General features: G+C 43.5%; 2 protein-coding genes and 1 long non-coding RNA gene across 6 annotated transcripts in view; 1 reads left to right on the top strand and 2 right to left on the bottom strand.

The window, feature by feature from the left end:
* Positions 1-21,130, top strand: part of nphp3 (nephronophthisis 3) — a 26,356-nt gene extending 5,226 nt beyond the window's left edge. For 2 of the 4 annotated variants that reach the window (XM_090199893.1, XM_090199892.1), the window contains 19 exons: positions 642-716; positions 1,058-1,225; positions 1,576-1,679; positions 1,773-2,031; positions 2,330-2,427; positions 2,676-2,778; positions 3,158-3,240; positions 3,363-3,501; positions 5,436-5,600; positions 5,811-5,905; positions 6,037-6,159; positions 6,390-6,579; positions 7,671-7,912; positions 7,999-8,074; positions 8,317-8,444; positions 14,060-14,300; positions 14,795-14,920; positions 17,008-17,123; positions 17,374-19,083. In XM_090199893.1, coding sequence (XP_090056019.1) covers positions 642-716; positions 1,058-1,225; positions 1,576-1,679; positions 1,773-2,031; positions 2,330-2,427; positions 2,676-2,778; positions 3,158-3,240; positions 3,363-3,501; positions 5,436-5,600; positions 5,811-5,905; positions 6,037-6,159; positions 6,390-6,579; positions 7,671-7,912; positions 7,999-8,074; positions 8,317-8,444; positions 14,060-14,300; positions 14,795-14,920; positions 17,008-17,123; positions 17,374-17,671 — 2,829 coding nt within the window. In that variant the 3' untranslated portion in view covers positions 17,672-19,083. Of the gene's footprint in view, positions 1-641; positions 717-1,057; positions 1,226-1,575; positions 1,680-1,772; positions 2,032-2,329; positions 2,428-2,675; positions 2,779-3,157; positions 3,241-3,341; positions 3,502-5,435; positions 5,601-5,810; positions 5,906-6,036; positions 6,160-6,389; positions 6,580-7,670; positions 7,913-7,998; positions 8,075-8,316; positions 8,445-14,059; positions 14,301-14,794; positions 14,921-17,007; positions 17,124-17,373; positions 19,084-19,616 lie in introns of those variants that run through there. The other 2 variants (XM_021563005.3, XR_016486642.1) reach the window with 2 other exon arrangements.
* The window catches only part of LOC149977435 (uncharacterized), a 171,295-nt gene that overhangs the window by 90,712 nt on the left and 53,093 nt on the right, over positions 1-27,490 (bottom strand). The gene's annotated exons all lie outside the window — the stretch shown is intronic.
* Positions 21,089-27,490, bottom strand: LOC110489968 (ubiquitin-like modifier-activating enzyme 5). Its single transcript, XM_021563008.3, has 12 exons — positions 26,989-27,490; positions 26,775-26,820; positions 26,501-26,590; positions 26,262-26,371; positions 26,040-26,126; positions 24,009-24,093; positions 23,801-23,905; positions 23,443-23,570; positions 23,061-23,196; positions 22,851-22,929; positions 22,647-22,753; positions 21,089-22,462 (listed from the first exon to the last, which is right to left on the bottom strand). The coding sequence occupies exons 1-12, from the start codon at positions 27,165-27,167 to the stop codon at positions 22,379-22,381; spliced, it is 1,236 nt and encodes a 411-aa protein (XP_021418683.3). The 5' UTR covers positions 27,168-27,490; the 3' UTR covers positions 21,089-22,378.

The raw sequence follows: 27,490 nt of genomic DNA, 5'->3' as shown, positions 1-27,490 counted from the left end.
AAATGACCTCAACTAACCTGTACCCTCGCACATTGACTCGGTACCGGTACACGCTGTATGTAGCCTCGTTATTGTTATGTCATTTTCTTGTTACTTTCGGAAAACATATATTTTTTTCACTTTAGTTTATTTAGTAAATATTTCCTGAACTCTGTTTATTGAACTGCATTGTTGGTTAAGGGCTTGTAAGTGAGCATTTCACGGTAAGGTCTACTACACCTGTTCTATTCGGCACGTGACAAATAACATTTGATTTATATTTCCCAAAAGGACATCAACATATTTTTCACCTAGTATGCTCAGGGATTCGAACCAGCGCCCTTTCGGTTACTGGCCAAACAGTTTTAAACGCTAGGCTACCTTCTGCCCCAACACCTGAAAATCTTCAGCTGAGTATGCCAGTTCCAGATATTCATATGTTATATGTCATATATTAAATATATGATATTCATTCCACTATGTATACATATACAGAGGGGTAGAATAAGGAACTGGCAGTTGTGTTTATGATACGCAAAGATTGATTTGTTCTACTGGCAGAAATTGTCGTATTGTGTTTTATGACAATATCAGAACTGAAGATTCCATGGTGTAAGAATGTCCTATAGCCTGGCTATTATACCGCTGTGCCACTTTCATAGGTAGTGGACCATGGTGGCTCCCCAGAGGAAGGAGCGTCTATGATCTATACTCAGCTGGAGAAAGTAATCAAACAGGTAGGCCTACAAACCCTAGGGGGCCAGGTCAAAAGTAGTGCACTATACTAGATACACTCTTAGGTGGGGAAAAAATAACCTGAAATGGGTTCTTCAGCTGTCCCCATAGGAGAACCCTTTGAAAAACCCTTTTTAGTTCCAGGTAGAACCTTTTTGGTTCCAGGTAGCCCTTTTGGGTTCCATGTAAAAACCCTTTCCACGGAAAGTTCTACATGGAACCCAAAAGGGTTCTACCTGGAACCCAAAGGGGTTCTCCTATGGGGACAGCAGAAGAACCCTTTTGGAACCCTTTTTTCTAAGAGTGTAGTATACCTTTGTCTCTCTCCCTCCCTCTCTGACAGGAACTGCTGGGTTTGGAGGGCAGCGACGTGGACGGTAAGGATTCGGGGATAGACGAGGGGCGCGAGGAGGATTCGGGGGACGTGCTGTGGGACCTGCATGATGAGCAGGAGCAGATCGAGGCCTATCAGCAAGCCTGCAGCGCCGCAGCTCAACTGGGCTTCCAGAAGGTGGGTCTCTCTCTCTCTAGCTCAGTAGGAAGGCATGATTTTATTTATAGGATTTTGTGACTAAAGGGTTATTTTACTCGTTGTTGAATTTGCATATCATCGTCACGGTTTCTCCTCTGTACTGAACATGCGCTATTTTGAAAACTTTGGAATGCGTTACCAGTGGACAAATCAACAAAATACTCAAATATACGTTTTTGAGTAAAATATCCCTTTTCAGGTGGAATATTCCAAATGATGACTAGCAGTGATAAAGTGTAATAGATGAGTGTTAACTTTAGTAATAACGGTTGCTTGTGTGGGTTGAGAGGAGCTTCTGCATGACGGGTGATGTCATGCTCTGTCCTCAGTACATAGATCGTCTGAATGACATGGTGGCAGCCCCTCCTCCCACCCCTCCACTGCTGGTATCAGGGGGACCCGGCTCTGGGAAGTCTCTCCTGCTGTCCAAATGGTAAGAGCTCAGCCATTATCCATTTAAAAACGACCTTTTACATTATTTGACCTTAAGTGTTTTAATAATCAATCAACTCAATTCTTCCTCCAGGATTGAGCTGCAGCAGAAGCACTCCCCCAACACGTTGTTCCTGTACCATTTTGTGGGGCGACCTCTTTCCACCAGCTCTGAGCCTGTACTCATTATTAAACGCCTCACTGTCAAGCTGCTGCAGCATTTCTGGTCCATCTCTGGGTTATCCATGGACCCCTCCAAAATCCTCGAGGAGTTCCCTCGCTGGCTAGAGAGACTGTCTTCCAGACACCAAGGCAACATCATCATCATCATCGACTCCATTGACCAGATACAGGTACTAGGCTACTGCCACAGTAAGACCGTAGAGAGGCAAACGCGTCGGGGGATGGAGGTCGTTCGGGAACACTGAAATGTCTGTAACTTTGAAATTCACTTTTTTTTTTTTTTAACACGGGTTTTCGAATCATTTAGCCAGATACTGTAAATATTGGATGTGTTTTTAGCAACGTGTAATTAACATTTACGGCACATAGAATGTCCCCAGACGTCCCTGTTTTGATATTGTCAGTTAACAGGTCAGTTTGTTACTCTGAGGTTTGTATCTTTTGATATTCTACTGTATTTTCCCTCAGCAAGCAGAGAGGCACATGAAGTGGCTGATTGACCCCCTGCCGGTCAACGTCAGAGTGGTGGTGTCTGTCAACGTGGAGACTTGTCCCCAGGCCTGGAGGTAGAGTACACAATTTGGCAGTTAGTCCATACAAAATGACTCCAGATCAGTCCTATGTCAACATATGTCATGCTAATGTAGTGCCTGAGTAATGCCTGGAAGAAGGTACACCTATGTATAATGTCATAGATATGTATTGTGTGGCCTATGTAGTGCCTATGTATTTTGGGGTATGATATAAGGTTCCTGTGTAATGCCTATGTATTGTGGCCTAATAGTGATTGTGTGATATGACTGTTGTTTTCCAGACTGTGGCCCACCCTCCACTTGGACCCCCTGAACCCCAGAGAGGTGAAGAGTGTCATCAACACAGAGTGCCTGGCAGCTGACGTCAAACTCACTAAAGACCAGGTGGGTGTTAAACTGATATCACTTTGTTACTACTGGAAGTTCAGTGTAAAAAAGAAAAGGCCAAATCACCTTTTAAGTCATGTACATCAAACCAAATAATTGAGTTTATTTGACCATGCAATTTTTAACAGGCACCGCATGCCCCCATCACTCCCATTAGATTATTAGCTAGCGGTGTTTAAAATTAGCTGAAGTTTGTAGTGGCTGTTTTCAAAAGAATCAAACCATGGATTACAGTTTATTCTGGTTCATTGACTACTTTCCGGGTGGGGAACCATCTAACATCAATTAGTAGAATACTGCACTTCCCCCTTTTAACTCCCATGACGAGAGGATCTGTGTGTGTCAAACGGTGGCTGAGCGTCTGTCCGTTCAACAGGATAAGAAACTGGAGAGACACTGTCGCTCTGCATCCACATGTAACGCCCTGTATGTCACCCTGCTAGCCAAGATGATCACCAAGTGAGTAAACTGTGTGTGTGTGGGCGTGTCTCTTTGTGTGTGTGTGTGTGGGCATGTCTCTTTGTGTGTGTGCGTGTGTGTGTGTGTGGTATTGTCTATAGATGTGTTGCGTTGTGTCCCAGCTGTAGGTGTGCCTGGTCGTTGGAGAGGACTCTAGAGCAGTGTCTGCTGTGTCAGGACACCATGTCTCTGTACAGATTGGGCCTCAAGGTGGAGTTAGATTCTCTCAGCACAGACGGGGAGAGACACGTCATGAGAGAGGTAAGGGACCATCACGATCCTTCACCACTGCAGATGTAGGATCTTCATTTGCAACAGCAGGAAAATAATCCTGCAGCAACAGGAAATGTGAATTATTATTTGGACTATAATCAATGGACATTTTTGTAGGGGTTGATACATTTTTTGTTAGGGCAAATCTAGTCTGAAATTTCTGTAGAAATTACAAACTTTAGAAGCCTTTTTGAAACTCAAATACACTACAGGTTTGCATTTCCGGCTGTGCAAGAAAATTCTCAGCAACGTTGTTGCATTTCAACGCCCCCCTAGTGGCGCAGCGGTCTAAGGCACTGCATTGCAGTGCTTGAGGTATCACCACAGACCTGGGTTCGGACCCAGGCTGTGTCACAATCTGCCCGTGCCCGGTAGTCCCATAGGGCGGTGTACAATTGGCCCAGCGTTGTCCGGGTTAGGGGAGGGTTTGGCTGGGGGGCTTTACTTGGCTCATCGCGCTCTAGTGACTCCTTGTGGCGGGCTGGGTCGCCTGCAGGCTGACTCCGGTTGTCAGTTGAACAGTGTTTCCTCCGACACATTGGTGCGTCTGGCTTCCGGGTTAAGCGGGTGGGTGTTAAGGAGCGCGGTTTGGAGGACGCATGACTCGACTTTCGCCTCTCCCGAGCCCGTTGGGGAGTTGCAGCAATGAGACAAGATCGTAATTGGATATGAAAAATTGGGGCGAAAAGAGGGGGGGTGAAAGAAGAAAAAAGTACATGGTCAAAAGTAGTGCATAATATAGGGAATAGGATGCCATTTGGGATGAAGACCAGGGCCTAAAATGTACTTTTTGGTCCACCAGCTTGGTCCACTGGGCCAGGTAGATTAAAAAAATAAAATAAAAACGTTTTTAATTTAAATGCCAGCCACTCAGATTTTTACCAGCCAACATTTTTTGTTGTTGCATCAAAAAACACAAACAGATGACCATGCTTGGAAATGTTTCTAAAACAATACATTTGTTAGTAAGAAGTAATGTGGTATAATGCTCAATTTCATTGAATTTTTTTTGTGACCCGAGTCTTTTAATTAACAGAATATCAGAGACAAAATGTTCAGCTGGCCCGTTTTAAGGGCGGGAGGTTACTGTGGTAGAGCATGCAGCGCCTGGGTTGTGGGTTCGATTCCCACGGGAGACCAGTACGACAAAAGTATAATAATGTATGTACTCACTAATGTAAGTCGCTCTGGATAAGCGCGTCTACTAAATTACTCAAATGTTCATGTAAATGTATCGGGGACACTCGAGTCCTGTCACGTGTGTGTGAGATTTGGGATCTGACTAGGAAGTCACTTCGTTGAAGCAGCAGAGTCAAACTAATGTTGAAAAACTACCCAACTTGTGAACAAAACAGTGTAAATAGCCAAGAAGCATGAGGTCAAAGTCTCACTTTTTAAATTAGACCAACTTTTATATCAGCACTTCACTCATTGCGCACAGCCATGCCAGGCATTGTTTCTGTGCGAGGTGGAATCCAGGATTCAAATTTATTTGTGCAATTAGCAGCTATGAAGCAAAATAGCAGAAATACTCTCATTTTTATAAACCTAACTCGCACATGTGCGCTCATACAGGACTTTACTATTTTTAATCGCAAAAGGGAAAGGGGGATACCTAGTCAGTTGTACAACTGAATGCCTTCAACTCCACATTTAACCCAACCCCTCTGAATCTGATGATGTAATGCTCTTACTGTAGAGCCCTGTGAAATAGACATTGTTACCCGCCAATACCTTCACCTAACTGCATTTGGCAGGGGGTGGGACCTTCTGTGGTACCACTAACCATCGGAATAGTTTCACATGCCTTTTATTTAGAATGTGACATCAAGGGTTTTCCCAAGAATGTTGAAGCTGATTTATCTGTTCTGCTTTCCTTTGTGTGTGTGTGTGTGTGTGTGTGTGTTGATTCCCTCCCTCAGATGCTGTGTCTGGTGTGTGCCAGTCACAACGGTGTGAGTGAGTCAGAGGTGCTGGCGGTGTTTCCAGACCTGGGCCTGCCTGTCCTCTCCTCCCTCCTCTACACCCTACAGAGACTCTGTATTGTAGGCCTGGGCTGTGGACTCATCAGGTTCCAGCACCTACAGGTTAGCTTTCGGTCTCCCCTACAAACACCATAGGATGAGAGCATTGAAATCTCCCTGTTTGGTCCACTGGCTGCAGTTTGTGTGTGTGTGTGTGTGTGTGCGTGTGTGCGTGCGTGCGTAATAATCTCTCCGACTCTGAAACTCAATGATGTTAAATGTAAGTGAGAGGCTTCACACTGGCTTTCTGTTGACGCCGTCTCTGTGCTTTAGGCCGCGGAGGCCGTCCGGCTGGAGTTTATGGATGGAGGGACCTGCTCTCCTGCCTACAGAGAGAAGCTCATCCACTACTTCAGCCAGCAACTCAGGTCTGGCCAACCACTAGTAACATGGCCAGCATCATGTTATATCATAGAATTAATATTAGCAATAGTGACTGGAGTTCATCTTTGACGACACAATAAGTGTTGGTGTGAATTTAACGTGTGTGTGTGTTCAGTCAGGACAGGGTGACGTGGCGGGTGGCAGACGAGCTGCCCTGGCTACTCCAGCAGCAGGAGGACAGGGCCAAGCTGCAGCTCAGCCTCCTTAACCTCTTTGTCTCCCAGAACCTCTACAAGAGGTCAGACTTCTATATAACAATGAGACTGTTTGCCATTCTACTGTTTACTTTCTGTGTCTTTTGGTTTTGACTTGGTCTGGGTAGTAGTAAATTCTGCTATGTTTTTTGGCATTTGTATCGGTGATTGATCTGTGCACAGACTTCACCTTGACTCAAAATGTGCAATATATGAGATCAACAGGAACCATAAACATCAATTAAAGTTCTGATATGTATGTTGGTGTTCCTAGGGGCCATTTCTCTGAGCTGCTGGCCTACTGGCAGTATGTGGGCAAAGACAAGAGCTCCATGGCCACTGAGTACTTTGACTCTCTGAAGCACTATGAGAAGAGCTGTGCGAGTGAGGACAGCATGATCAGGCTGGGCAACCTGTATGAGACACTGGGTCGCTTCCTCAAAGACTTGGGCCTGCTCAGTCAGGTATGTGCGTAGAAAGTGGGTAGTAAAATGACCGCCAGTCCACCCAGTACAGACCCATTGATTTGAAATGGGGATTTCTGATCTATGGGTACGTGACAGTAATTGAGACCCCTTGACTTTTTCCACATTTATTTACGTTACAGCCTTATTCTAAAATGGATTCAATTGTTTCCCCCCCCCCCTCATCAATCTACACACAATACCCCGTAATGACAAAGCAAACACAGGTTTTTAGACATTTTTGTAAATTTATTCAAAATTAAAAAAAACATATAAAATGTACATAATAAGTATTCAGACTCTTTACTCAGTACTTTGTTGAAGCACCTTTGGCAGTGATTACTGCCTCAAATCTTCTTGGGTATGACACTACAAGCTTGGCTACACAGCTATTTTCAGATCTCTCCAGAGATGTTCGATCAAGGTTCAAGTCGGCACTGGTTGGGCCACTCAAAAACATTCGTAGACTTGTCCCGAAGCCGTGTGCTTATGGTCATTGCCTTGTTGGAAGGTGAACCTTTGCCCCAGTCTGAGGTCCTGAGTGCTCTGGAGCAGGTTTTCATCAAGGATCACTCTGTACTTTGTGCCGTTCATCTTTCCCTCGATCCTAACTAGTCTCCCAGTCCCTGCCGCTGAAAAACATCCTCACAGCATGATGCTGCCACCACCATGCTTCACCGTAGGGATGGTGCCAGGTTTCCTCCAGTCCTGACGCTTCGTTTCATCTTTTTTTTTCATCATAGTCTGAGAGTCCTTTGGGTGCCTTTTGGCTAACTCCCAAGTTGGCTGTCATGTGCCTTTTACTGAGGAGTGGCTTCCATCTGGCCACTCTACATAAAGGCCTGATTGGTGGAGTGCTGCAGAGATGGTTGTCCTTCTGGAAGGATCTCCCATCTCCACAGAGGAACTCGCGAGCTCTGTCGGAGTGAGAGGGAAAAAAATATTTAATACATTTTAGAATACGGCTGTAACGTAACAAAATGTGGAAAGGGGGAAGGGGTCTGAATACTTTCCGAAATACACTGTATGTTGTCATGCTGTCGACACACTACATGATAAACGTGTCCGTCCGTCCATCCATGTTTCTCCAGGCGGTAGCTCCCTTACAGAGGTCACTGGAGATTCGGGAGACGGCCCTGGACCCGGACCACCCCAGTGTTGCCCTGTCCCTACACCAGCTGGCCGGGGTTTATGTCCAGTGGAGGAAGTATGGCAATGCAGAGCAGTTCTACAAGCAGGCCCTGGAGATCAGTGAGAACGCCTACGGCTCAGACCACGCCTGTGTCGCACGCGAACTGGACTCCCTGGCCATGCTCTACCAGAAGCAGAACAAGTGAGTGAGTGAGAGTGAAGGGAGGTGTGTGGGTGGGTCTGTTTCAAGTAAAGTTACTTTGTTATTGATGGGTCATCTGTTAACAGGTATGAGCAAGCCGAGAAATTGAGGAAGAGGTCTGTGAGGATTCGCCAAAAGACTGCCCGCCAGAAAGGCCATATGGTGAGGACACATTAGCATGGTTGGTTGTCCCTCCTGCTTTATGGCTTTTTTTGTGTGTGCTTTAATTAAGGATTGGGTCACTTTTTTTCAATTTTCACCTAAAATGAAAAATCTAATACATAGCATACATATTACACATATTACACACACTCTCTCTGCAAAATGGCTTTAGTGTGTGTGTGTGTTCATGTGTGTAATGTGTATACATTAATAGTGAATTGACCGTGCCTCTATCTCTGCAGTATGGCTTCACTCTGCTGCGTCGGCGGGCCCTTCAGTTAGAGGAGCTGACTCTGGGTAAAGACACAGCAGATTGTGCCAAGACCTTCAACGAGCTGGGAGTCCTCTACTACCTCCAGAACAACCTGGAGTGAGTCAGTCCTTACACATCTACACCTTGTGTAGGTAGCTGTTAACGATGACGCTAAAGATAACCTAAGGATACAAAGTAGTCTACACCTACCCGGCAGAGTGATATCATGATTATTTCCATCAAGCCAGTGGCCGTTTGTTTTGCGAACTTTGCAATCACATGAGCGCTAAAGAAATATTGATAGCTAACCAAACAATGGTCTCTTGCTGGTGCTCACTTACATTAAAGGGCAACTACACCCCAAAATCCTAAATTATTCGATTTTTCCCAGACCTCAAAAGTGGTTTAAACATGGTCGTGGACTTAAAACATCAAATGTTGTTGTTTTTCCCGAAAAACAGAAACCAGGAAAAACAAAAAGGAGCAAATCAAATTTAGGAAAAAACTATGGAATCAGGCAAAAAATATCACAGATTTATAGGGCCCTAAATATGGGACCCGTGAAATATGATGCCTCTGCTTGGCATTTAGCATTAAAGGAAATCTTTTAGTATTTGTTTCATTAGTCCATTGTTAATATAGCCCCACCCATCTCTTTAAGGATTCACATGGGAGGCCATACGCTTAACAGAGTGAGTAAGGTACTGTAGTATACAACCAAATATTTAAAGACTAAAAGTGGTACGAAATAGTAGCCTACAATAGGGGAAAACTCCAGTTAAAGTTGCGTATTTGCATATTAGCAATATCAAAAATAGAAAGTGTTCCAGATGAAAAATATTGTGTAAATATTTTCAAATTATTAGATGATGCTTACCCAGACACTAGGGGTTGTGCCAAGTAGTTGACACAAAATGAGTGTCGTAACGGATATAAGCAATTTTCTGGATCCGATTATGATCCAAGTCTTTTTTTTGTCATTAGGTGCCAGCATGCATATTTCTCATGTGTCAGTACAATATGTTTTAGAAACTCTGTGACTTAAGTCAGTCATGTGCGTGGTCTAAATAACTAAACTGGCTATTTTACCTGTCTGTAAAGAGAAAGGCGGGGCTGTACGTTGATCCTGCTGCTCTGATTGGATAGAGTGAAGCTGTATTTCTCCGTCCACTCGCGTCATCATTTACCCTCATCACTTTTCCTCGCATGTTTTCGGTCTGCTCATTTAGATTGCTAGTATGTAAGTCACATGCCGATGACGTTTGCTATCAAGGTGCATAATATCTAACAAGTGGGGCAAGGGTAGTAAAAATAGATGAAACGCTAATGCACATTTTGACTAACAGCAAACTTGGCTGCCGACTGCAAACTGAGCACTCACAGACACCCACACACACCCAGCCGTCCGCTCGCTGCTCCTAATCTGCAGCTTTTTTCGCAGTGAGAATGCGCAGGGAGGTATTTTGCAAAGATCTATTTACGCATATTAAAACATTTCTGTTTTTTTTTCGATCACAAGTATCATTTGATGACTATCAACTGTCAATTTACGGATACAATTAGGAATACGAGTATGGGCATGTCGGCACAACCCTACCAGACACACTTGTCTAAATTGATGGATCATGTGAAATAAATGTTATAACCACCTCCCAGCCACATCTAAGTGTCTGGGTCACTATTGTCTAGACATGTTCACCCCCATGTACACATAATCACCCCCAGACACACCTGGCTAACTTGATGGGTCATGTAATCAAATCAAATCAAATTTTATTTGTCACATACACATGGTTAGCAGATGTTAATGCGAGTGTAGCGAAATGCTTGTGCTTCTAGTTCCGACAATGCAGTAATAACAAGTAATCTAACTAACAATTCCAAAACTACTGTCTTGTACACAGTGTAAGGGGATAAAGAATATGTACATAAGGATATATGAATGAGTGATGGTACAGAGCAGCATAGGCAAGATACAGTAGATGGTATCGAGTACAGTATGTACAAATGAGATGAGTATGTAAACAAAGTGGCATAGTTTAAAGTGGCTAGTGATACATGTATTACATAAGGATACAGTCGATGATATAGAGTACAGTATATACGTATGCATATGAGATGAATAATGTAGGGTAAGTAACATTATATAAGGTAGCATTGTTTAAAGTGGCTAGTGATATATTTACATAATTTCCCATCAATACCCATTATTAAAGTGGCTGGAGTTGAGTCAGTGTCAGTGTGTTGGCAGCAGCCACTCAGTGTTAGTGGTGGCTGTTTAACAGTCTGATGGCCTTGAGATAGAAGCTGCTCTCGGTCCCAGCTTTGATGCACCTGTAGTGACCTCGCCTTCTGGATGATAGCGGGGTGAACAGGCAGTGGCTCGGGTGGTTGATGTCCTTGATGATCTTTATGGCCTTCCTGTGACATCGGGTGGTGTAGGTGTCCTGGAGGGCAGGTAGTTTGCCCCCGGTGATGCGTTGTGCAGACCTCACTACCCTCTGGAGAGCCTTACGGTTGAGGGCGGTGCAGATGCTCTCGATTGTGCATCTGTAGAAGTTTGTGAGTGCTTTTGGTGACAAGCCAAATTTCTTCAGCCTTCTTCACGATGCTGTCTGTGTGAGTGGACCAATTCAGTTCGTCTGTGATGTGTATGCCGAGGAACTTAAAACTTGCTACCCTCTCCACTACTGTTCCATCGATGTGGATAGGGGGGTGTTCCCTCTGCTGTTTCCTGAAGTCCACAATCATCTCCTTAGTTTTGTTGACGTTGAGTGTGAGGTTATTTTCCTGACACCACACTCCGAGGGCCCTCACCTCCTCCCTGTAGGCCGTCTCGTCGTTGTTGGTAATCAAGCCTACCACTGTTGTGTCGTCCGCAAACTTGATGATTGAGTTGGAGGCGTGCGTGGCCACGCAGTCGTGGGTGAACAGGGAGTACAGGAGAGGGCTCAGAACGCACCCTTGTGGGGCCCCAGTGTTGAGGATCAGCGGGGAGGAGATGTTGTTGCCTACCCTCACCACCTGGGGGCGGCCCGTCAGGAAGTCCAGTACCCAGTTGCACAGGGCGGGGTCGAGACGAGCTTGGAGGGTACTATGGTGTTGAATGCCGAGCTGTAGTCGATGAACAGCATTCTCACATAGGTATTCCTCTTGTCCAGATGGGTTAGGGCAGTGTGCAGTGTGGTTGAGATTGCATCGTCTGTGGACCTATTTGGGCGGTAAGCAAATTGGAGTGGGTCTAGGGTGTCAGGTAGGGTGGAGGTGATATGGTCCTTGACTAGTCTCTCAAAGCACTTCATGATGACGGATGTGAGTGCTACGGGGCGGTAGTCGTTTAGCTCAGTTACCTTAGCTTTCTTGGGAACAGGAACAATGGTGGCCCTCTTGAAGCATGTGGGAACAGCAGACTGGTATAGGGATTGATTGAATATGTCCGTAAACACACCGGCCAGCTGGTCTGCGCATGCTCTGAGGGCGCGGCTGGGGATGCCGTCTGGGCCTGCAGCCTTGCGAGGGTTAACACGTTTAAATGTCTTACTCACCTCGGCTGCAGTGAAGGAGAGACCGCATGTTTTCGTTGCAGGCCGTGTCAGTGGCACTGTATTGTCCTCAAAGCGGGCAAAAAAGTTATTTAGTCTGCCTGGGAGCAAGACATCCTGGTCCGTGACTGGGCTGGATTTCTTCCTGTAGTCCGTGATTGACTGTAGACCCTGCCACATGCCTCTTGTGTCTGAGCCGTTGAATTGAGATTCTACTTTGTCTCTGTACTGGCGCTTAGCTTGTTTGATAGCCTTGCGGAGGGAATAGCTGCACTGTTTGTATACTGTTTGTATTCGGTCATGTTATCATCTGGCGAAGTGGAGTCTTTTGTTTAGACATGTAGCTAAACAATTAACCATAATCCCAAATTAGCTAACATTAGGCTATAACTAGCAATGCAAATGGCTTTCTGAGATATAAATTATATTACTACACAGATCATACACTTAACGTTAGTGAGCCAGCAAGCTAACGTTTGCTAGCTACCTAACAGTACACTTTAACTTGCAATGAAAACATCTTTCTGACAAAATTAGAAATGTATAATATCTGAAAATGTAGCTAGACTCTTGACCGTCTGTCTACCTGGATGAACGCTTCTCGGCAGACTAGAACCTTTTTAACTCTGTTTTGTTTGTAAAGCTAAGGACAACTCGGAGTATGCTATTATTTTCTTCTGAAATAGACGACATTTTCTTCATATCATGTTTCATTAGATCTGTCTAAAATAAATGATGGATTTAGTGTGAAGGTGTAGGCTATATGTCATGAGAATTTTCAATCCCAATGATAATAACTAACAATCATTAGCTTTGACCAATCCCCGAGGTTTGTAAGACCATGGGTTTAATAATAATTAGGCAAAGACTCAGTTTATGCGAAAGGTTAGTACAGTTTATTTCCGAGAACGTTCTGAAGTCCATTATACAAACACAGTCTTTATCACACACACAAACAAGTTCAAATCTTAAGCTACGCCTTGCTCAGACAGTCTGTGTTTTCCCACTACACAGATACATTGTTTCTTTAATCTGCAACGTGTTTCATACTTTTCTGCAAGCCTAACAGTTTCTCCCCTCCACGGGTGGAGACAGAATGTCCTGTACACAGTAGTACAACTCGTCTGTCGATAGCTCCTCTTATCATTTATTTCACACTTGCACCCTGCTTACATACTAAAAAAGGAACAAAAGGTCAGTGTTCTAATTCTGACTAAAACTACACACATTAAATTATAGTTTTATAATTCTAATAAATTTCATACAATTATGTTTTCAGAGTGGAATTATTTAATCATTATCTTTAAACATATAAATTATTTTATCACTATATTACATGGATTTATTAGGCTTTTTAAAATGGCTTGTAGGCTTTTTTTAAATGGCTTGTAGGCTATGTTTGGAAGCCAGGAGATGCCAAATGTGTTTATGTTCATTAACGGTCAATTACCGTGAGACCGACCAGTTATTTGCTTGACAATCACCGGCTGACAATATTTCATGACCGACACAGCCCTAATCTCAGCCAATCATTGCTAATGGGAAGGTTCCTGTCTTTTTCCGTGGCTAAGCCAACAATTGTATTTGTATTTACAGATGTCATACAAGTTTGTTATTAAGGCACATGAATGTTCCAGAAACAATCATTTTGAAGTAGTGATGTGCGACATACGCCTAGCTTCCTGAAACAGGTCACATATGATGCTGCGTTTTGCATCATATGATGCCAAATGCATCATGTGGGCCAGATTTCTGTATTTTGAAAACTTGATTGCTGACATGAAACACATTTTGGGACTATCAACAATGAACTAATGAAACAAATACCAAAATATATATATTTTTTTGGGTGGAGTTGTCCTTTAAGGAGATGTATTTGGGGTAAGGCCCTGCCATAGACTAGCGTCCTGTCAAGGGGGTGTACAGTACATGCAGGTTTATGCCCTAATGCGTTGTTCTGGCTTACGCAAGGCTTACTTACTTAATTCACTTTTTCAAACCCTCCACTTTACAGCTGTTATTATATTTGATTGCCAAATGAAGGAAGGTAAAGTTTAACCAATGGTTTTCAATTTGATTTGTTTTTGAATGTATTTCACTAGCTAGCTACTCCAGCCACACTAGAAACGTTTAAAGTATTTTAACGATTTTTCAAATAGTATTTGAACCGAGGCCTCTCTCTGTGTCCAGGGCTGCCAAAGTGTTCCTGACTCGTTCTCTGGAGATGCGTCAGCGTGTGTTGGGGCCGGACCACCCCGACTGTGCCCAGTCCCTCAACAACTTGGCGGCCCTACACACTGAGAGGAGAGAGTACGAGACCGCTGAGGACATGTACGAAAGAGCCCTGGACATCCGGAAGAGAGCCCTGTCCCCTGACCACCCCTCCCTGGCCTACACCCTGAAACACCTGGCAATGCTCTACAAACGCAGGGTGAGTTTAGGAGATGGGACGTGTATAGCAAAGCCACCATGGGGCTGTTGAACAGACCCTATAAAGCGTAAAAACAAAGAGTAAGTTATACATTAAAGCAGTGGTATTCGAAGTCGGGATTGTGACCCTTGGTGTCTGTGTGGGGGGGGTGTCTTTAGACTTGGGGTGGGGTTGTGAGAAATACTTGCCAAAAAAATGGGTTCCTCAGAAATTCTGCTGGAAAAAATGGGTTCCTCAGAAATTCTGCTGGAAAAAATGGGGTCCCCGCTGAAATTGTTTAAAGTATACATTCAAATGCTTTTAGTCCACTCCAGATGTAGGATTAATCTGAGTGCAACCGTCCCATGTCTGGTAACTTTATGTGCATTGCTGTTTGAACGTTAACCTAGAGATCTTGAATTCTTGTTCCTCACTCGCCTCAAATTCTATTCGCTTGTAGCTTGTGTGTTATCCTGATTCGTGAGGCTGACAGGGGAGATGTTTGTGTTGCCCAGGGGAAGCTGGAGAAGGCTGTTCCTCTGTATGAGCTGGCTCTGGACATCAGGGAGAAGAGTTTTGGACCTAAACACCCCAGTGTGGCCACAGCATTGGTTAACCTGGCTGTACTCTACTGCCACCTGGTGAGAGGACCAACACTTATAACAGTTAACTGCATAACAGACCTGTGTTCAAATACTTGAAAAATCCTTTCAAATACTTTGTGTTTGCTTGAGTGCCAGAAGGGCGGGATTTGCAGTTTTGACTTTTCTATTGGTTTATTAAGCCAGGCAAGCTCAAACAGGCACAGATAACATTTTGGATTGTTATTTTATATATTTGAAACCCAGATCTTTTGCATACTACACAGCAAATTCTCCAGTGTTAAATCAACACTGAGTGTTACATTTAACACTACCAGTGTCTATATGGGTCCACACTTTTCAGTGTAAATTAACACACTGCCGTGACAAGGCCTTATTTGCATATTTCCCAGGTTGCCTTCCCTTTTCAAGTGAATTGTACAGTCGTGGCCAAAAGTTTTGAGAATGACACAAATATTTATTTTCACAAAGTCTGCTGCTTCAGTTTGTATGATGGCAATTTGCATATACTCCAGAATGTTAGTTATGAAGAGTGATCAGATTAATTAAAGTCCTTCTTTGCCATGCAAATGAAGTTAATTGACAGCATGCCATGGTGGATTGCAGAGGTCTTGAAAAAAGAAGGGTCAACACTGCAAATATTGACCATTTGCATCAACTTCATGTAATTGTCAATAAAAGCCTTTGACACTTATGAAATGCTTGTAATTATACTTCAGTATTCCATAGTAACATCTGACAAAAATATCTAAAGACACTGAAACGGCAAACTTTGTGGAAATTAATTTTTGTTTCATTCTCAAAACTTTTGGCCACGACTGTAGAGTTCCCACTCATGACCGTATGTGTTCATGACTGATACATGGGCCTTTTATCAATTCGATTTACTCACCTCCTGCGTCGTCTCTCGCCTAATTTGAAAAAAGATCCAAGTTAATCGAGGAGAGTGAATGTGGATGGAAATGCGCTTGCTTGAAATGAGACTGCCCTTCTCCAATCGCGCATCATTAGGCAAATGACGTTTACAGAGGTGGATCCTAAAATAAATGTGTAAAGTGATCAAATTAAGTTAGTTGTGCAATACATTTTCTAGATAAAACAATAAGTAGCATATTGTCTTTAAACATGTGCATGTTTTTGTCCTTTGACAAAAATAAAGCTGACTCGAAGTGGGTGTGGCAGAAGTCTTCCGCGGGAGGACACACATGAGTATGCTCGATGAAAAGTGGCTATCGAGGAGGGGAAGCACTCTTCCATTTGCCTACTAACGAATTGACACACTCCTCGTCCACTCAGCCACTTATTATTTTCCGGGTCATGGAGGAGAGAGTACGGAGGGCAGTCTTTTGCCCAAGCGAGAGAACCCCACGGTTGTTACATTCATTAATTTTCAGTCCTGTGGCCTTCACCAAGTGAGATCCTAATTGATTATGTGATCATACAAATTTGATTATTTACGATAATACCCTAATACAGTGGCCTGAAACTCATGGTTTACAGACTACATCAGGCCTGCAAGTCACATTATACTGGCTTGCAAAGTGATGTGTCCAACATTTTGAATTTTTATTTATCTGCAACCTGCATTCAGAATGACTTCCAGGGTTGGAAAGACTAAAATATGAGACTACCTCTGAAACAACCATTTCAGTAATGGGTGCAATAAGTCCAAGTAACAGATTGGGTTTGTTTAGAAAAATGCATGTTATTTAAATTTGAGTAGCATAAGATGAATTAATCAATGTACATGCAGAAACATAGATATTGAAACAAACATTCTAAAAATCTACCTGCAATACAGCATGCTGGGAAATATAATGATGTGCGTGGTTTTGGTTCAACACTGGTTATTAACACCAAGACTGGGGTTCTTTTACACCAATGACTGTTAATTTAACACCTGAATCAACACTAGCTAACACTGGCCAGTTTGCTTTGCAGGGAAAGATGGGAACTGCTGGAAAGCATATAGCGGCATATGGTTTGATTTGAATAGATTTTCCATCTTAATTAGCTTTCAAGACTGTCAAGACTGACTGTCTCTCCTTGCAGACTCTGTCTGGACATTTGGTTAAGTACTTAAGTGATATCTGTGATGTGTCTGAGTGTGTTATTGTGTTTGGCAGAAGAAGCACAGTGAAGCGCTGCCCCTGTATGAACAGGCTCTCAGAGTGTATGAGGATAGTCTGGGACGCTCACACCCACGTGTCGGAGAGACGCTGAAGAACCTAGCTGTACTCAGGTGAGTACACACCACACAAACATACTGTACACACACACATACAGTATATATGGAGCCGTCCCAGACACACAAACACCTTCTCTATTCTTTTATGTGCTTTAGAGGTCTCTGGAATGCACCCGGCATCACACAAACACAATTTTAACTCATATTTGTATTGATATAAAATAGACAGTATCCAAACTTACAATACCTACCAATCCTATATTTTCTATTTCATCTTTATCTCACTTCTACTTCTACAAAATAGAACAGTGATTTACAGGAAGCCCATCTCTACAGCCAACCCCAACACCCCCGGAATGGCTTCCAGTTTCTCCATCTCTTCATCAGACAAGACTTGTAAAACTCCCTCCTCACTTTCCTGTAGAACTCCACCTTGCGCCTCACCTCCATGTGCATGTGGAAACAGACAGCGTTTCTCCTGCTCAGTCAGTTGCTGGTTGTGGCAGCGGACGCTGGCAATGTTTAGGGAGTGGGATTTCCAGTACCACTCACAATGCAAGATCTCTGAGAAACTCAGGATGTCCTGCCCTAAAGTCACATAAAAAAACTATTATTTCAAAGATCATTTGTAAAAATCCAAAAAACTTCACAGATCTTCATTGTAAAGGGTTTAAACACTGTTTCACATGCTTGTTCAATGAACCATAAACAATTCATGAACATGCACCTGTGGAACGGTTGTTAATTAAGACACTAACAGCTTACAGATGGTAGGCAATTTAGGTCACAGTTATGAAAACGTAGGACACTAAAGAGGCCTTTCTACTGACTCTGAAAAACACCAAAAGAAAGATGACCAAGGTCCCTGCTCGCTGCAAGGAGGCATGAGGACTGCAGATATGGCCAGGGCAATAAATTGTAATGTCCGTACTGTGAGATGCCTAAGACAGCGCTACAGGGAGACAGGACGGACAGCTGATCGTCCTCGCAGTTGCAGACCACTGGTAACAACACCTGCACAGGATCGGTACATCCGAACATCACACCTGCGGGACAGGTACAGGATGGCAACAACAACTGCCCGAGTTACACCAGGAACGCACAATCCCTCCATCAGTGCTCAGACTTTCCGCAATAGGCTGAGATGGGCTGGACTGAGGGCTTGTAGGCCTGTTGTAAGGCAGGTCCTTGCCAGACATCACCGGCAACAACGTCGCCTATCGGCACAAACCCACCGTCGCTGGACCAGACAGGACTGGCAAAAAGTGTTTCTTCACTGACGAGTCGCGGTTTTGTCTCACCAGGGGTGATGGTCGGATTCGTGTTTATCGTCTAAGGAATGGGCGTTACACCGAGGCCTGTACTCTGGAGCGGGATTGATTTGGAAGTGGAGGGTCCGTCATGGTCTGGGGCGGTGTGTCACAGCATCATCGAACTGAGCTTGTTGTCATTGCAGGTAATCTCAATGCTGTGTGTTACAGGGAAGACATCCTCCTCCCTCATGTGGTACTCTTCCTGCAGGCTCATCCTGACATGACCCTCCAGCATGGCAATGCCACCAGCCATACTGCTCGTTCTGTGCCTGATTTCCTGCAAGACAGGAATGTCAGTTTTCTGCCAAGGCCAGTGAAGAGCCCGGATCTCAATCTCATTGAGCACGTCTGAGACCTGTTGGATCGGAGGGTGAGGGCTAGGGCCATTCCCCCCCAGAAATGTCCCGAAACTTGCAGGTGCCTTGGTGGAAGAGTGGGGTAACATCTCACAGCAAGAACGGGCAAATCTGGTGCAGTCCATGAGGAGGAGATGCACTGCAGTACTTAATGCAGCTGGTGGCCACATCAGATACTGACTGTTACTTTTGATTTTGCCCCCCCCTTTGTTCAGGGACACATTATTCAATTTATGTTAGTCACATATCTGGAACTTGTTCAGTTTATGTCTGTTGTTGAATCTAATGTTCATACAAATATTTGCACATGTTAAGTTTGCTGAAAATAAACGTAGTTGACAGTGAGAGGACGTTTCTTTTTTTTGCTGAGTTTATAATATTAGATAGCAGAAGCAAGTCGCACATCGAGGCTTGGGGTTGTGGCCACCAGAGCTGAGTTCCAAATCAACATTGTTGCTATTCAACCAAACATTCTAACATTTGAAATTCTACTAAAGTTGCTCTTGTGATCTTATCATAATACAAATGAAATGTTATTCTTATGAATAAAGTCACCATGGCAAAGAAATAGAATGGGTTTCAAATCAACACTGTTGCTCTTATCAACCAAACATTCTAATTTCCAACATTCTACCAACTTTTCTTTGGTTGATTTTGTATTTTGGTATGATTTTACAAGGGAATTGTCATGACATTGAAAAATAGTGAAACACACACACTCATACACATTATCTTATTGTTAATACACATATACAGTACTATAAACTGAAGGACTAGTTTTATTTTCATCCCCATATCTCTTTATGAACCCGGTTACCTTTTCTCTCTCTCTTCTGTCCATTATTCTCTCTTCCCTCCTCTCTCTCTCGCTCCCCCAGCTATGAGGAGGGGGACTTTGAGAAAGCAGCAGAGCTTTACAAGCGAGCCATGGAGATCAAAGAGGCGGAGCCGTCTCTGGTGTGTGGGAAGGCCCCGTCTCGGCACTCGTCCAGTGGGGACACGTTTAGCCTGCGAGGGCCCGCCCCTCTCCCACATGCCCCCAGGTGATCCCTCCCTCTATCTCCTCACCCCTGAGGGACCTAGAACACTAGGGCTCTTTCCCAATGTGTCTTCCCTCTATTCCACGTGTGACCTTTCCTCATTGGTGGAGAAGGTCCAAGGGTAGGGACCTTGGATTTTCTCCTCCAACGATGCTCTTTGAGAAGGTGGTGAGATAGGGTCTGGGGAATCACGGAAAGGGAATTGAAATACAGCCAGGGTCCACAATCTGCATTCCTGAGAAGAATGTCCATGGAACTCTCAATGGTTCTTTATGCTGCTTTGAGATGGAACAGTGTTGTAATGTCGCCTGTTAAGTGTACTGTAGCTAACTGCCTTCATGAAAATATGAAGTATGCTTTATTTAATGTCTGTTAAATGGCTGTATTGTGTTTTGTTTTTTTAAAGATATATATTAATGTAATCATGTATTATTATTATTATTATTATGAAAGAATGTGAAATGATGTCAACACCGCCCTTGTCGGGGCCTGAAACTCAGGTTAAGAAGGTTTTTTTTTTATTCTATATTTACGAATTTTTCCAAATTTCAATAGCTCACTGTTGGTACCTATGGAAGTGTATAACTGTTGAAATGACATTTTGAATTTGATAATGGTAATTGATTCATCCATGTCACCAATAACGTAAGTCGCTCTGGATAAGGGTGTCTGCTAAATGTCCAAAATGGAAATTCCTACAGCTGTACACTTCCATAACTATCGTATGCATGCTCATATAAAAACACATTTTGGAGCTGTATTGTCACAGAATACTGAGCTCAGGTGCTTTTGCTGTGCCGGTTATGCAATCAGTGCCAAGTCTTCATGCAGTACAGTAATAGATATTTTATTCATGTAAACTATGACATATGCCTGTTTCAAGATGGAACCTTGATCTCATGCCATGGTGCATATCAATAATTGTATATATATGGTCACTGAGCAGTTTTAAATGTATTTACCTCACGTGAAGTATTTATGCAAGTCAAATAATGGGTTTCAAACCCATGCCATCAGTTTTTCCAGAATTCTGCCCTGTTGCAGAGGTTCTGACTTGTCTCACCACACAATTTCACTGAGGTTTAGTCACTAGACATCAAATGGAAGGAAGCGGACCCTGAACTTGTCCATCATTTTGCTACTTTGTGCACTAATGAATAAGTTGAGCCTTCATTGTCTGTGTGAATGAACATGAAGCCAAAGGTTACATAAGGTACCAAAACCCTGTCATATGTGCCAAACATACTAAGTGCATGGTCTTACTGTGTACTCCTGTCATTGTAAGAATCTGTAAATGAAATACCATAAACTAATCAAATGTATTCTGGCTAATAAATACTTTATTGAAACAAGGTGTGCACAGAGAGTCAGTCAATACAGTTTCAGCAGAGACTGTTTTGGGTTACAGGTATATATCAGTTTAAACAGCTGAGAGCATGACATGGAGTAGCAGTGGTCCTTCGTGCCACCACAACAATGAATGCAGAGCCCACTCGTTCTTCGTCGCGGTCTGGACCAGAGCGAGACAGGACGCAGGTACAGTAAAAGCAGGTTGGTCATGCGGAGAAATGTTAGGCCTCATTCGCTATCATTCAAAAAATATTTTAGATGGTGGGAAATGCATTAACAATACAGTTTAATTCATTAATAAGCATTCTATACAGTAGTCGTAGTAGATCGGAGGCTTAGGGCATCGTTCAAGCTGTACCACTGAAGCGTTAGATTGCGTGGTAGAACCGTTTAGGTCATTTCCGATTGAGCCGACATGCAACCTTTACTGTGAACTCGGTCTCCACTCAAGTGGGAATATTGCCCTTCAATTTAAATCACGCTGTAATGCTGAACTTCGGCAATATTCAATTCCGAGTGTTACAACAATCTTTCCACTCAGTCAACAGCTGACACATTAGCATAATTCATTAGACCGATAACATCTGTATGTACCTGGTCCATTACAACAAAGATATTCATTTCAGAGAATTGCATAAAATTTAGGGTCAGGATCGGTTATTTCAACTACCAGTTTGTGCTCTCCGATGCTGAAATGGACATTTCGACAGCTATGTGCTTCCATACTGAACGGGCGTACACTAGTAAATTCCTACCTTTGGGGAATATGAAGATCATTCTCAACAGCAGCACTTAAGGTCATTAACCATGCATGGCATTCGCTTTGTCAAAAGAGCAAAAGTACTTGCATTAAGGAGTATTGATACTGTAGTAGGGTTAGAGGGTAAGATAGAACTTGGCTCCATTTTAGAACATGGAGAGACAGTAAGATACAGCGTACCTCCTGCAATGGAGCTTTGCGTGGCGTCTGCTTAGTTATTAAAAAGGCGGTACACAGCAAATTCTCCAGTGTTAAATCAACGCAGTCTTAAATGTAACTGTTCCAATGTCTATACGGGTCCACACTTTTCAGTGTTAAATTACCACACTGGTTACTGTAAAGCCTCATTAACGCCTTCAATAGTAGAAATGTTACACAAAAAAAAAAATCAACACTAGGCAACACTGGCCAATTTGCTGTGTAGGTTCACTGTGATGTTGCTGAGATAAGCGATGCATGACGATGATAACGACGGATTGTCCGGTCCTAGTTACATCGTCCTCATCTGAGCCATCAGCTCCTCTAGACTCTGTTCCGTTTCCTCCACCGTCTCCCCTTCTGATGTCCCCGTCTCCTGGAAAAAGAAGACATGGCATTATTAGTCTAAACTTACTTGAGATGCCTTATTGGAGCAGTGTTTAGCAGGTGTGGCTTGAAGACCCCGGGTTTGAGACCAACAAGGAGCGTTGCACTGTCGCCGTTCGTTAAGAAATCGCTACAATAACATAGTATTCTTATTAGGTTTGCCTGGTACTGACCTTGTCAGGGATGGTGTAGGCCACAGTGATGCCCTCTGGGAGGTCAGGGACTGGGCCGGAGGCGGCTTGGAGTTCCTGGTCCGTCTGCTCCGACACAAGCTCAATACCTAACAGAGCAAAACCATAGGTCAGTAATGGTAGCTAGACAGTATCACTAACTATGGACAACAAATTTAGGCAACATCAACACTCTAGCTAACTCACCCCAGTCGTTCTCCTCGTGAACCACCTCCTCCTCCACCGCCTGCTCTACAACCTTTTTCGGCCGCTCTGCCTCTTTTTTCTTTGGGTCACAAAGCACAAACACAACTGAATTACAACTGTACCAGGTCATGTACATCCCCTCAAACAGCCCAGGTCATGATATATGAGGGAGAAAGAGATAGAAAAATAAGGGCCTCATTGGTCAGTCACCTTATAGACGTCCTGCTGTTTCCTGCAGTGGCGGTCATCGCACGTGGGGTTGGCCTTCATGGCCATAGTGGGGAAGAAGTCCTGCATAGCGTTGTAGCCCAGGTAGTGACTGACTGTGCCAAACTTCAACAGGTACCTGAGGACCACAACCCATTGTTTGAATATCACAGGAAACCCTGTTATGGGCATTTGTGAAATGTGGGCTATGATCAGGGTCATATTCATTAGGGCGCATCGTAGCTTCCCACCAGAAAAACCAAGTGTTTCTTATTTGGACAAGTTCAGGTAGTCCCTCCCGGGGTTTCAATACGTTGTATTCCGTTTGGTGCCTAATGACTATGACCCAGGGCTCATTTACAAACGAAGGTCTTCCATATCTTACTTGAGGACGTTTTGGACCAGGATCCCTGCCACCACGCCCATGGTGGTGGGTAGGCTGGCGGCGCACACCTCCTCCCTCTTCAGGGTCTTCTCGTCGATGTTGGCCGCCACCACCAGGGGAGGAGCACACTGTCCACACGGAGAAGGAAACAAGTGCATTGCACGGTGAAAGTTATTTAAGGTCAGTGTTATGGTTTGAAACAAGGATTGGGTTATGGTTAGGAATAGCTTCAGTGAATTAAGATAAGGGTTATGGAAAGGCATAAAATGTTAACATTGGGTTAGCGTAACACCATCTGCCGCGATTCATTTTCTGACACAGTCTATTGCCTATAAAGCAAGTGTGTGTTGTGACGTACTGCGAAGCAGGCCGTCTCCCCGGGGATGATGAGCTGGATATGTCCAGACACGGCGTTCTCACTAACACCCGACTCCATCCAGATCTGACTCAGCTCGTTACACGCCTAGGCAGCAAGAAGATGACCAACATGCATCATCTAGATCTTCACCAACTCAATCATGTAATGTTTTATAGTCAGGGAAGGAGGGATATAGGTTAGTACTGACTGTGTTGATGGCCATCCGGGCCTCAAAGTTGTCCACACAGCTCAGGACCAGATCCACAGCCTTTCCATCTTGAAGCGCTCCATGACTGAGACAACACAGAGAGTACTTATGAACAGGAGAGCATGCAGGCTAACCTTGTAGTGAACATGTGGATATTCTTTTACGTTATTTGTAATGTAGGCGACCCAGTGGTACAGATATAGGATCTTAATTTGATCCCCCTTTTGCAGGACAACATTTGAGGTTCAAAAAAGGCTTCTGAAGTTCATATATTTCCACTTTGAAATTTCAGACTTGATTTTCCCTTACGAAAAATATATCAACCCCTACAGACATTATAATTCACATTTCTTGTTGCTGCAGGATTATTATCCTGCTGTAGCAAACTGGCTGAAATTAAGATGATATTATACAGTACCAGTCAAGGGTTTTTCTTTATTTTTACTATTTTCTACACTGTAGAATAATAGTGAAGAAAACAAAACTATGAAATAACACATTTGGAATCATGTAGTAACCCCCCCCCCCCAAAAAAAAAAAACACATATTAAACAAATCAAAATATATTTTATATTTGAGATTCTTCAAAGTAGCCACCCTTTGCCTTGACAGCTTTGCACAGTCTTGGAATTCTCTCAACTAGCTTCACCTGGAATGATTTTCCAACAGTCTTGAAGGAGTTCCCACATATGCTAAACCCTTGTTGGCTGCTTTTCCTTCACTCTGCGGTCCAACTCATCCCGAAACCATCTCAATTTGGTTGAAGTTAAGTGATTGTGGAGGCCAGATCATCTGATGCAGCACTCCATCACTCTCCTTCTTGGTCATATAGCCCTTACACAGCCTGGAGGTGTGTTAGGTCATTGGCTGGTTGAAAAACAAATAATAGTACCACTAAGCGCAAACCAGATGGGATGGCGTATCACTGCAGAATGCTGTGGTAGCCATGCTGGTTAAGTGTGCCTTGAATTCTAAATAAATCACTGACAGTGTCACCAGCAAAGCACCCCCGCACTTCCTCCTCCATGCTTCACGGTGGGAACCACACAGTCGGAGATCATCCGTTCACTTACTCCGTGTCTCACAAAGACGACTTATTATTATTGGTGTCCTTTAGTAGTGGTTTCTTTGCAGCAATTCGACCATGAAGACCCAATTCACGCAGTCTCCTCTGAACATATGATGTTGAGATGTGTCTGTTACTTGAACTCTGAAGGATTTATTTTGGCTGCAATTTCTGAGGCTGGAAACTAATGAACTTATTATCCTCTGCAGCAGAGGTAACTCTGGGTCTTCCTTTCCTGTGGCGGTCATCATGAGAGCCTGTTTCATCATAGCGCTTCATGGTTTCTGCGACTGCACTTGAAGAAACGTTCAAAGTTTGTGATATTTTCCGTATTGACAGACCTTCATGTCTTAAAGTAACGATGGAATGTAATTTCTCTGGCTCAAACAAATTAAGGAAATAAATGCCACAAATTAACTTTAACAGGGCACACCTGTTAATTAAAATGCATTCCAGGTGACTACCTCATGAAGCTGGTTGAGAGAATGCCAAGAGTGTGCAAAGCTGTAGTCAAGGCAAATGGTGGTTACTTTGAAGAATCAAAATATTGTTTTTAATTTCTTTAACACCATTGTGGTTACTACATGATTCCATTTGTGTTATTTCATAGTTATGTCTTCACTATTATTCTACAATGTAGAAAATAGTAAAAATTAGTAGGCGTCCAAACTTTAGACTGGTACTGTGCCTCTCTAGACACTGAAACGTTAACCAAAAGAACCCCATTTCTAGATTATTTTACGTGATTTTACGTGTTTATTTCAGAGTTGTCCTCATGTACATTACAGTATCCAATTTCATACAGTTATGCAATTATGGTATCTAATGAACTTGAAAGTCAGAGAACAGAGAGAAAACACTCATGCTGTATGGAACAGCACAGTGGAGCAATTCAATACTGAAAACACTCTGTACAAATGACCGCACAAGCAGTATGGCACTTAGGAGAGGACACCACTTCTCACCTTATGCGATCCATGAAATGTGCAAAATTGTCCATGGTGGTGATGTTATAGTTGTGGGTCTCAAACTGCACATCTGGGTTGATAGTCCTGTTAACATAATTTTTTAATATGCCAGCACCTTATAGCGACATGATATAATATAAAACCATTTAAATATCTGGGGTATCACTCATGGGGTGTGTTCAGCAGGACACAACCCCCCCCCCCACCAGGTAACTGTACCTGAGTGTGTGTTCCGCTGCTTCTACTTTGCTGAGGCCAGCCTGGTGAGGCTGGAAGAAAAGCCTGTTCATATTGGCCAGCTCCACTTTGTCATAGTCAAACAGGATGAGCTGTTCAAAGAGGAAAGAGGCAGAATGACGCAATGCATGTTGCACTGATGGACATTGTCCATCGGAAGCAGACGGTTAAAAGGAATGATATAAAGATATATTGATGTAGTAATGTGAAATTTGTATTACCTTACCAATGCCACATCTTGTGAGCATTTCTGCAGTCACGCTTCCAACTCCTCCAACACCCACCACAGCTACAGTGAAGGTCCGGATTTTCTGTTTAACAGTTGGATAGAAACGCATGCCATGTTATTGTCATATTAGATCTGTACAGTTTTAAAATTCCAAAAATCCAGGAATCCTGCAACAGGGATTTCTTCAAAGCCTGGCAATATTGGTGAAATACTGGAATTGGGTAACATTTGTGTGTATCAGATAACAATAGAATGTAATATATTACCTCATAATCTTCAACAATGCCCATTCGCTTCAAAGCCATCAGACGACTGTAAGGTAAGAAGAACATGTTGAAGTAAGCAGTTTACACCATATGGAACGTGCCGGCCCTTTTTCTGGGGTGTCAACCAGATCAGGTAGCTAGTCTTGTGCATTTATTATCACAAATGACTCCATTCGCGGCCGTTAGATTTTGACAGTTTAACATAGCTAGCTACCTGTATGGGTTTGAGTCCACTACTTCAGCACTCATTTTGTCGATCCTTGGTCTGTGATGAGGATGATTGTTGTCAGCAGGTTCCTCCGCACACATCGCCGTACATCGCTTTTGCTTACACTTGATCAACTCATTCTCCAGCTCTCTCACTCGTAGCTTCAGTTCTTCGACTGAGGTCATGTTTCTATAAGGAATAAGGCACACTAACTTCTCCGTTGTTCAAATGTAAAATGCTTAGATTGCAAAGCCTTAACAATTAAATAAAGATCACAAGCGATGGATGACAACTAGTACACGTCTACAGAGCTCGAATCAGCTGTCAGCCTGCGTTTCTGTAAATTACGCCCGGGCGGAAACAATCTGCGGTGAGTAAAATAGTTCCCACTGTACACGATCTCTACGCTATCTGTAAATTCTACCATCGCTCAGTGCCTGCCTTCAGCAAATAATGTGCTTTTACAGATCTGTGAATTGAGCTCAGTCGCTCTTGCGGTGACGGTTTA

Source organism: Oncorhynchus mykiss, chromosome 15, assembly GCF_057628025.1.
Source record: "Oncorhynchus mykiss isolate SJ-2025 chromosome 15, ASM5762802v1, whole genome shotgun sequence".
Classification (NCBI taxonomy): Eukaryota; Metazoa; Chordata; class Actinopteri; order Salmoniformes; family Salmonidae; genus Oncorhynchus; species Oncorhynchus mykiss.
This window is presented reverse-complemented; position numbering and strand designations above follow the sequence as displayed.

Excerpts from the sequence above, each read along its gene's own strand:
- LOC110489968 (XM_021563008.3), bottom strand. The coding sequence starts at position 27,167 with ATGACCTCAGTCGAAGAACTGAAGCTACGAGTGAGAGAGCTGGAGAAT. Across the intron at positions 26,591-26,774 it reads GCATTGTTGAAGATTATGAG|AAAATCCGGACCTTCACTGT; the intron begins GTAATATATTAC and ends ACTGTTAAACAG. Across the intron at positions 26,127-26,261 it reads GCAGCGGAACACACACTCAG|GACTATCAACCCAGATGTGC; the intron begins GTACAGTTACCT and ends TTATGTTAACAG.